This window comes from Zea mays, chromosome 7 (assembly GCF_902167145.1).
Source record: "Zea mays cultivar B73 chromosome 7, Zm-B73-REFERENCE-NAM-5.0, whole genome shotgun sequence".
In the NCBI taxonomy this organism is placed as follows: domain Eukaryota; kingdom Viridiplantae; phylum Streptophyta; class Magnoliopsida; order Poales; family Poaceae; genus Zea; species Zea mays.
The window spans coordinates 117,263,539-117,274,637 of record NC_050102.1 but is presented as its reverse complement, the minus strand read 5'-3'; the positions used below and the strand labels follow the sequence as shown (position 1 = coordinate 117,274,637).

General features: G+C 42.9%; 1 protein-coding gene across 2 annotated transcripts; it reads right to left on the bottom strand.

Moving 5' to 3' along the window:
- Positions 1-407: 407 nt before the first annotated feature.
- Positions 408-3,220, bottom strand: LOC100285819 (uncharacterized). 2 transcript variants are annotated; one of them, NM_001158709.2, is made up of 5 exons: positions 2,995-3,119; positions 1,813-1,958; positions 1,606-1,640; positions 1,117-1,512; positions 426-1,040 (listed from the first exon to the last, which is right to left on the bottom strand). In NM_001158709.2, exon 5 carries the CDS (start codon positions 999-1,001, stop codon positions 732-734), a length of 270 nt encoding a protein of 89 aa, NP_001152181.1. In that variant the 5' UTR covers positions 1,002-1,040; positions 1,117-1,512; positions 1,606-1,640; positions 1,813-1,958; positions 2,995-3,119; the 3' UTR covers positions 426-731. The 2 variants fall into 2 exon arrangements, with proteins under 2 accessions (XP_023156305.1, NP_001152181.1); XM_023300537.1 differs by lacking the exons at positions 1,117-1,512; positions 1,606-1,640 and having other exon boundaries at positions 408-1,040; positions 2,995-3,220.
- Between the last annotated feature and the right edge of the window lie 7,879 nt (positions 3,221-11,099).

Below are 11,099 nucleotides of genomic sequence, written 5' to 3'. Positions count from 1 at the left end.
TTGATGCAGAACATTATGCTCCCTTGATTTTGGTCGTACAGTGAAAATTTTTCACGACAAAAAAAATCTCTGTTTTAGACAAACAAGCTGGCAAGTCAGCGAAGTGACGAGAGATTCATTCACACACAGTAGCCGGCCAGCAAGAATACTATTGTCACCATGAAGTGTGGACTGGCACGAGGAGGAAAGACCACAAGTGTCAAAGTGACAAGAAGCTAGAGACTAAGGTTGTGTTTGGTTGCCTACGGATTATAGAATCCGCAATGATCACATCATCAGAGAATGCTGCACAGTATCAGAGATAATGCAGCACGTATTTGATTCTGAGATTTTATTTCGTTTGGACAAATAACGCGTTTTCAAAATCAGATTCCTGCTATGCGGCGTAAACCAAACCACACACGGCCTAAATCAACTGGTAATGTGAATTAATCCCACCAACACGAAATTTCAGGTGGAAAGAATACATAGATAGTTTGAACTCTCATCTCATGTATACTTCACTCAGAATACAATACACGGGTGTAGCATAGCAGACAAAGAAACTTTAGGTAAGAATTCCGACGTGTCAAATCAGGGCGTACGGAGCTACAAACAATCACAAAAGGCTCCTATACATCCACCGGTCAGCTTGTCACCGGAGACAGAGAAGAAGGGGGGCCAATATTGTTGGGCGTTTGCCGCTGCAGGAAGCACAAATCCAAGCTCCAAGTGGCTTGCACCTCCCCTCTCTACTCAGTCGACGACGTGTCGGATCCATAACCCCATGCAACCTCATACACCTGAACCCTGCGGTGGAAGCTGCGGTGGCAACCGCAGGCGGCGCACTTTAGAGCACCACTGGTGCCCTCCTCCCCTTCAGCGATGAACTCTCGGCATCCATCAACTGCGTGGCCTCCAGTACTCGCTGCATGGTTCCGACGGCAGTCCCCGTAGCGCACGCTGCAGCAGCTGAACCGCACGATCGGCTCACACCTTTGCAGGATCAACAGCCTCTTCATCGTCAGCTTCCTCCCCCTTTCAGCACAGGATGACGCCCTCTGCATCACACGATATTTATAAGCCATCTTTCGTCCAGTGCTGCCCCTCTACCTAGAGCAATGTTTACTCATGGACCTGGTGGTGTGGCAAGGCATGCAAAAATTTTCACATGTGGAGCAGTACAAGACCGAATTGGGCTGGCTAAATTGATGGTCCAGCAAATTCCACCTCACAATCGCAGAGCTGAATAATTGTTGGGCCATTAAAGACAGCCTTAGATTGGAGTCCCTTTTTGCCCTACCTCACTCAGTGGCCTTTTCCCCTTCTCTCTGTATTTTTCCCCTTTCTCCCTTTCAGAACATTAAAAAGTGACCAGTGAAGGATACTTGAATCCTAAGAATCCCCAAAGAGTAGGTCCCTGTCATCGGCATTGCATGCCAGCTTAGAAATCTAAGAAGCTAGGGTGCTTGGCTTTGCTCAATTCTTCAGCAGGTCGCAGCCATGCAGCTACCCTAGTCCCGGTCTCCTTTCCTGTGCAATACATTTCCTTTACTATTTCAGCATGTGCGATGTACATGGACACAAATTTTATATATCGATGTTGACTCCTAAACGACAATTCACCTGAGGATGGCAATGGATGGTCGATCAATTACACGCTTGAAAAAAAAAGGAGTCATGGTCAATCAATCCATGCAAAAAAGAGAAAACATATCATTATCATAGACAAAACTTTTTTAAATACATTTTTATCAAGGTAAGTGAATCAGTAGCATTATCAAAGTCAATCAAAGAAGGCTACGTGGTTCAGGAGCCAGGACCAAAACATACCAGAAACATTAAGGCCTCGAAGGCCGGCACAAAATGCTATGACCTGTGGCTGGTCCTAACTTGAGTGGGGGGTACAAGGCCACAATGCATTAATCTTTCTTAGGTACTAGGTCACACATCTAGACTTGCAAAGAGCTGTCCATCATCTGGCAAATATTAATAGACAAAATAAATATTCAAATCTAATGATACGAAATATAATGGGAAGTACCTTGCATATTGCAAGATGCAAAAATATGCAGAAAGGCCCTAGCCACCTAGGCATCCTGTAACCAATAGTAAAGTAGACAACTGATAAAAGACAGAATCCTGGACAGATTAGCATAGTACACGACGGCTCACACGATCAATCAGATTATCAGTGAGCTGTAGCACTGTGCTCATAGATCACCGTTCAACTTCGTATATCTTTTCTTTCATTGAGATCAGCCTTTGACCAAAGTGAAGAAAAGATTTAGCGTGATTTGGTCAATTTATATGCCCTCTTGTGATAAAAGGAGCAGGGGAAATAAAAGTTCATGATAAAAGAAAACACAAACATGCACCAGGGAGCTATTTAACGATATCAATGGGTTAGCTAACTTATTAGATCTATTTTGATAAGAAAGGCAAACAACAAGCCTAGTGAACTTACTGCGGAATTCAATTCAGTTTCAGGTTGAAAAGTTAGGAGGATTCAAATGCAGATACACGGAACAATGCAACTAAGCATCAGCACCTGGTAAATATCTGTAAAAGCTCAAAAGGATGTTTGTGGCACCAAGAATCTTTGACAAAAAATGTTTAAGCATTTTCCCAACTGAGGACCTAAACACTCAATACACTTACACAGCCGGTTGGCTGTACTGAACAACTTACGAAAGAAATTTTATGACCTCACAAATTGAATAGACGCTCCATTAAACAATTCAATCCTTTCAAACCAACATACAAATCAGCCGGTCCTCCCTCTAATGGAATGGACATACGGAATACAGTGCACCGGAGACTATTTGTAGCCCAATAGCACATCATGTACCAATACCACAATTTTTAGACAGAGGTAAGGTTGTGCATCATCCACGAAAGTACAGCATAAGCGATTAACGCCTATACCTTGCAAGGGACTGATATAAGCTGCAACCTGAAAGCAATATCTCTAGCACACTAGGGTTATGGAGCCTCGCTGGAGTAATATCTTACCGCTGCAAGCAGAGAACCGAAGCAGAAAGATTTCTAGCGGGCTCGACTCGACCACCGCCGGAGTCGCTGAGGTTGGGGAGGCGGCACGGTGCCACGGTGGCCGTGGGCCTTCTAGGGTTTTGGTTGATTGATCCAGGACGGCTTCGGCCTTTGGATTGGCCCGGAAATGAAAAGGCCAGCATGGGTCGAGCTTTGCTGAGTTGCTGACTAGTTCGTTCACTGGAGTGCGAAAGTCCTCATGGAACTACATGTTCATCGTTATGTTTGTTTGATCCCAAAACCATAGGAATTAAGCAGATGAGGCCATGTTCGTTTGATCCCAAAACCATAGGAATTAAGAGGATTGGAAGGGATTAGAGAGAATTTTGATTTGTAGGGGATTTAATTCCTTCCAATCTCTATAGATTAGCACAAAATGAACAGGGCCTGAAGGGAATCTGAGAATGAGCAACATAATGCGAAATGGCCACCACAAACTAATCTTTCTTGAACATGCGTTGGAGTACACGTTCAGGTACCTAAAGTCAATCCGGTGCTTCACGAAGATGAGCAACATAGCGCCTGACTGGAAGCCACGCTCGTGCGGGACTGGCCGGTCAAATACAGGTGTAAGAGCGGATACGGCTACATAGGCTTAATATAACTTATTTTGCATCTGCTCATGTAGTACTTGTCTTTCAGATACATGCAACTATACATGCGTTTAGATAAAGTCAATACGCGCATTGACTTAGGATAAGACGATGCGGGTAACTAATCAGATGCCTAATATTTGATTAGCACTACTTGTTTTAGTTGAGACACATGGAAGATCAGATGGAACGAGGCGACAACACCCACTGAATCAACCATATGGAAGGGCCCAAAGATTTCGAATGCCAAAAATTTGTCGAACCCTTTTTTATACACAATATGATGATGGAGTCCTAATAACTTGGAGATACTTTTTGTTGCCATACACTACGTAGGCGCTACTCATTGAAGTGAGCTATAGGAAATGTATCAGTTTCTGACAGCTAAATCAATTTCTGGTTGTTATTAGAACATACGTTTATTTTCAATTGCCCACCGCGCTGCTCGCACACCTTAACCGACCATCGAGCTCGTCCACCTTGCCTTCCTCAATCTCAAGCATGTTCACTTGTTAAATTTAGCATTGACTAATTTTGATTGTTGGTATTGGACCAACTCACCATCTTTTTCATGATTAAGTGTTGTTATTTCTGATGGCCATAAGTGATTAGAGAATTTAATAAGCTTATTTCCGTCTGCCGACATATGAATAGAATGTTTAAAGGTCTAATTTTCAACATTAATTGTTAAAACCATTGGAAATAAGGTTTTGTCGCCATTAGTAGGTCATTTAGTATCGAGTTTGTTAAGATAATGTTGTTAATTAGATTAAAATGTCGCATTAGTTAATTATTACTCGAATTATATACTATGAAAAATGAAATATTAGTTTCATGATAACTATAGCATGAAATTAAAGTTTATTATGATACATGGAATGAAAATTCTATTGCAAATATATCATAGTATTACAAAACGAAACATATGTGTCACCCGTTTTGGATCGATGTACTTCACATGCGGCACATGTGAGGTATGTTGGCCCAATGTTGTCCCAATTTATGAAAAGCCATAAGCCTAAACGAAATTTTGGTTGCACAACCATATTGTTCTTCATTGCTTCATTTTTGGGCGTGCTAATGGATATCAATAGGGTTATGCTGCCAAAATTTCATTTGGGCTCATGGCTTGTTATAAATTTGGGCTATGTCGATCACTCTTGGGTACGTTTAGGACATATCCTTTTTATAGATGTAGGACCATGATTTCTTTATAATAATGAGCGGTTCATGCATGATTCATCTAGGTTAATATTTTGCCTCTAGCATGGGTGAGGACCATCGATGGATGTATGAAGGTTGTAAGAAGATAGGGGATCTATCTAGTGAGTGAGAAGACCGATGAATTTCTGATCGTGTTTTGGTAAATCAGAGATGGTACCGACGATAGGTGCCCTTTTAGCAAGTGTTGGAACAATTATTTTTATGACAGGAGGACTATGTCAATAGATCTTTGTAAGAATGATTTTGTCTAGCTATGAGGTCTGTTAGCACCACGGCGAGGAACTACCTCATTACAATGTTTTAGAAGTTCACATTAAAAATGTAGATAAGTTCGACGGTTATGGTCATGGCACATGAACTTAAGTTAAGTTCGTGAGCACCCACGTTTTTACTCCAACCCTTGAACTTAACTCAAATAAGGTCGTCGGTATCCATGTTCTTAATTTCCCCCCACAAACCTTTATTTGTTTCTTGTAGTGAAGTGCCTCATAAGGGCAGATCATCAAATCATAGCAATAGCTACCAACACATAGGATAAAAGGGTATTATCTCGCATCGAGAGTCCAAACCTATCTAAATTCTTGTGCCTCTTTGCACATTTACCTTCAGTTCTTGGTCTCATGGCCTATCCTATAATTGCACTGTCGAAATAATCATCGACAAACCCCGACTACGTCTAAAGAAGTTTTTGTCCTCTCTCTTTGATTCACTACCATTGTCGTTTCTCTATTTTATGGTCATTTGGTTAGTTCGATGACTCCCCTTGGTTCAAAGATTTTAGTCTAGAGAAACAACAATCATTTCTTACTACTCTAGATTCATGGTCCTTAACTGCCCCAATGAACTAAACCATTCAATACCTTGCCTATCTTTACATGGATGAACACCTCTCTAGCCCTTGATTTATTCTCATCATCTTGGTCAAGTTTAGATCATGTGACCAATATATGTTTTTTAGTTGAAAACACAAAGTACATGTGCGAGACATGAGAAACCCATCACATTATTGACTTTTATCGTCTAATAAAATACACGACAACAAAAGTAAACAAGCAATGTTACACGACATTGGATCAAGTATAAGGATGAAAGCTCAAGTAGGTTAGTATAGGAATGATAGTCATATAGTAACATAGTAATGCTTATACTAGACCTTTAAGCACATTATGCGAACTACAAAAAATTACAGATGCTTAGGTTCATACCTTGTATTAATTTAAGTGGTGGCTCATCGACAACTTCTAGGGTAGAGGTTCCTCGGTTGTGACTTCTTCAGGACCTTTAAGACCTATTGAATGCATGATGCAAAAGGAGTACAATGTTATGAACTAGATTACAAGACATGCTTCACAATGATGTATAACATATGGGCTACAATAATATATGATGTATTGCAAAGTGCAATAGAAGATAGTGATGTTCTCTTGACCAGTTGAGGTGTACATTGGATGGTTGGGGAAAGTCCATGGGAACATTTCGTGTTTTTTCTAAGTGTGTGATTTTTGTATGGCCTGATGTTCCTTCGGAGTGTCTGAGTGAGTAGGTGCAAATTGTGTAGCCTTGGGTTTGTATTTTTTACTAAAGTGTCTAGTGTTCTTTAGGCAGTCCGTGGGAACAAGTGCTATGGAGGTTGAGTGTTTGTGCTGAGACGATGTTCTCATGAACTATCTGGTGTTCTCACAAAGAGTCTGCAAGAACACAGTTCATGTGTTTTGAGTCTTCAAAAATGGAATCCCATGCTAGGGTTTGTGCTTGTGCCTTGGTGTGGGTTGTTTCTAAGGTTCTATAGAACATATCTAGATAGGTGACACTACAAGAAACTGATAAATGTTCGTGGGTTTTGTTAAGAACGTGGGTACCGACGTTCTTAAATCAGTTAAGTTCGACGGTACCCACGTTCTTAATGTTAAGTTCGACGGTACCCACGTTCTTAAAGTTAAGAACGTGGGGGCCGTCGAACTTACTTCTCTAAGTTCGTCCAAAAATCGCCGTCGGCTATATTCGTCGGTACACCCACGTTCTTACGGTAAGTTCGACGGCTTATTACATTAAGTTCGACGGTTTGTCACCCACGTTCTTTAACCAGTTTCTTGTAGTGTGAATCTAGCCACATCGCATCTAATCCAACAAAAGTTTATTTGGTGCCACTTCCTAGGTGATGGACAACTAGGTTTGATCCATGGTATATCTAACTATTGAGCTTGAGATTTACTTACCAAAGGATGTTGCTGATATTCTTAGTGAGTGGGAGAAGTTGGATCCACCTCCCCTCCCCCTTAGTCACCATCTTCTTGAATTGTCTTCCAAGCTCCTAGTTGCTAGGGAGAGAGGGCTCCTCACCCTTTAATCCCGAGCACTTGTGGACTCCTGGATCATGATCTCCATGGTCTTCAAGTTGTGCACGATCTCTAAGTCCCCTTATCGATCTTCTTGGTGCTCTTGGATGGTTTCTAGAGAGTGTTTGTGTGTGAGAGAGAGTCTGTCAAAATGTGGAGCTGCTAGCACTCTTATTCATCAAGTGTAGATAGGTGGTATGGCAATGTTATCTACATTACAAAACAATGTTTTGCACGTCCACAGTCTGCTAAGGACAACCTAACAATGGACAAGTGGTGGGTGTCGGTACCTAGGAATTTTCATTGTGGGTTTCCTACCCGGCATTAACACTAGTTTAAAAACAAAAAACAAAACCACCAGTGCAATCACCATCGTCGTGAGCCCCCCAGTAGCCAGGACAGAGCTATAGGGTGGTCCATGTGGGCCACAGGCCACCCTAGCTCAAAACCCATTAAACTATAAGTATTAGGTATAAAATATTATGTATGTGCAATAGCTATGTTTTATTTATTTAACACCTTTGCGACGGCGACGAAACACGTCACGACATCAGGGGAGCTAGGCGCATGGGCCTGCAATTGCACTGGGTGGCTATCTGGTTCCAGAACAAAGCTCCATGCCCGTTGCCCGTGTCAAGTCGCTTACAGGAGAAGGCCGTGCTCACCACGCAAAGTACTGTAAATCTCATCAACAACACTGGATCGATCGATTCTCATAGAGTCATACTTATATTTTCTTCTTTTGACATAAATAAGGTACACTGACTTTATTTTATCTCAATAAATTAATTTAGTCTTTTGAATGGTTGTCTCATCACTTGTGTTGAGCGAGATATTTTCTTACAAGTGGATGAAGATGGTATTATCAATAATTTTTGGCTATTAAAAGGTGTAGACGGTCGACCCGACAAAAACATAGCATTATGTTCTTTTTAAACTATTATTAATAGTTTGGAAGATACAATTTTTATACTTTTAATTGTTAAGATGTTAAATAATTATAATACTTTTTTTATTTAATCATATTGTATTGGTAAAAATTCTAATTTTTTACATACGGTGTATTACACTTATATTGTTAATAAAATCTAAACCGGACCACACGTCACTAAAATCCTAGCTACTCAGCAGCAGTCATCATATGTGCCCCGCTCAGTAGCAGTGAGGCTACCGATGACTAAACGAGCTCCATGCACATTGAGAGTGAGAGATCAACGCATCACGCATTCAATCATAGAAGAATGAACAAACCATACGTCGATTCATCCACATCACTGAGGTGGAGTGGAGACTCAAGAAATCGCAGAGGACAACGAATGGATACATATCGAATCACAAACCAAGTCATCATATCAGAGAGAGGGAGATTCACACGCTGCCCTGTCACCACTGCATGGGCCTCCTGCTCGGCCAACACCGCCCCCAAAAGCTACTGTTAAGATCCGCTGGTGATACCTGATAATGAAATCCATCTATTTATACCGGTTATATTATCACTGTCAATTGAAGCTACAATGGTGATATATTATAACTTGCCGATTCTAAAACAATGGCCAACAGCGATTGCATATTCTATGGTAGTATTTTCACATCACACCGGTCGAGAGTCAAGTGAGGCAGCAGGTACAAATGCTGTCTCCTACCATTCTCTCTATAATTCTTCCATATTATATGTCTAATCTAAGATATTTTACTATCTTTCCTTAAAAAATTCTTCCTCTATATTCAATTTGTCTCCAACCGTTACCCTTATACCCTTTCCTGAACAACAACTACCACGAACGGCATTGGGCCAACATACTGCGTTAGAAAAAAGGGAAAGGAAAAAGAAAAAAAAAGAAGCTCATGTTCATCTTCTCGAGTGGGCGAGCTCACGCGGCGCAAGGAACAACTCGTCGCCCACGCGCCTGCCTGAGGTATCGAAGACACGGGCGCGGAGCTCCTTAGCCTCGAGCCAGAGGAGACATTGCTTCTTCGTCTTCCATTATGGAAAGGATGATGTCACAGTTATCGAAGACGCCATCACTCCACTCCTCCGAGTCGGCAGGCTTGAAGCCTTCATCTTCAACTGCGCCACAGGAGGCCGAGCCCATCATTGTCTTCATCTGCATTCATGTCACGTGCCTGTACAGGGGCTCCCCTCACTGGCGATGAAGAACTCGGCCGCCAACATCGCCTCGCTCTCCCGCATGGAAGATTCATGCGCGTGATCGGTTGATGCACAACATTTGCGGGGTGTTTCCATCGCCGCACATATTCGGTGAAATCAATCGTACCTTAGACCATGTTCGGTTACATTTGGATTGAAGGGTATTGACTCCTATTCAAATTTAACTAGCAAGAGATTTAATCCCCTCCGGTCCCCTTCAATCCACCCCTAACCGACAAAGTCGTTAATGTGTGGGTCATTTCTATGAGAAACCGTTGGAGGCTATCTGGGGGAACAGTGATCTCGGGCATACGGTTTGGGGATGTTTACTGGGTAGTGTTAGAGAGAGCCTAACTGGGTGACACTACCAAATCCGTCACATTTTCCCATGTCTTGGGACCTAGAGTCTCGGCGACTATTGGCTTGTTTGTTTCGACTTCTAGCCAGGTTATGACTGTTAGAATTGGCTTCTAGCAACAAAACACTTTGCTTCTCAACCTGCTTATGTGAGAATCAACTAAATCAACACAAATGTAGAATCCGTGAGTCATTGTGACGCGAGAAATCCGCCGCTTCATAAATCCTAAACCCTCCAGACCCCTTCATACCTCTTCATAGGTGTCGGTGTTTCGAACCAGCACCAATGAGTAAATTTGCGTATGCGTGTTTTGGATTCGAATGATGTGCTTAGTGGGTGCAAGATTTATACTGGTTTAGGTAGAACATCCCTACTTCTAGTCTTTGGTGGCTTGCGCTACTAGCACCTTATTGCTGATTGCTCGTAGTAGGGGTTACAAACGGGCGAGAGAGGGAAGGATCCCAAGTATCTATGCAATGTTGGTTTCGAAGATCTACGTATCACGTGTTCACTACCTGGCTAATTCGTCGAGTGTTGTTGCCCCTCTGTCCCTTTTTCCTGGGTCGACCCTCCCCCTTTTATATACTAAGGGGCGGTTACAAGTGGCTTTCCTTGGAAGGGATTGCTACGTTGTGGTAAAATGAGGTGTTTTACCCTTGGTAAAAGTCTGTCTGTTGGTACTTGTACTCATCGTTTGGGCTCTCTGGTTGTGCTGCTTTAGGTCTGCTAGGACAATGTGTGCAGGCGACTAGGAGTCTGAGCGTCATCATTACTCTCTCTGCTCCATGCCGACCCCTGGTGTCCCTCTTCGTATTATGGGCTCTGTATGGGGACTTAGGCATATGCTAGGAGTGAGCCATAGGCCAAGGGCTCATAGGTCATAAATGGGGCTCTTGCCTAGGGTGCGTACGCCATGCGTGGAAGGAGGATCGGCTCATTTCCGTGACGTGGCTTGGTGCTAGGAACTGTAAATGCAATCGATCATTAATGGCGGGACAATACGTTGGCCAGACAAAGAAGCCACTCGAGTGGCTCCCCTACGGTACGTCTGACCCCTCCTAGTTCTACCTTGCCTGTCCCATGATCTTTGTAGCTCAAGGTCATCTAGGGGCGGGTCCTTCCGGGGCGGACTTCCCCTTTGCCTTCCTTCTGACTTGTGGGTCCCTAGGGTCCCAAGGATCCAATTGCCCAACAGTAGCCCCCAAGGGGAGAGTGTTTCCTTCGGTGGCTTCCTTTCGTTGGGTCGGGCAGCGCTTGATTTTCTCCTCGATCGACTTCTCGATTTTCACATCTTGAGAGCAGGTGTTGGGGCGAAGGCAAAGACGCCACCCTTCGCTCGTCGTCTCTCGCTGCAGTCGCTGGTTTGACGAAGACAAAACGGGCAGGGACACCCTTCGCTTCATTCA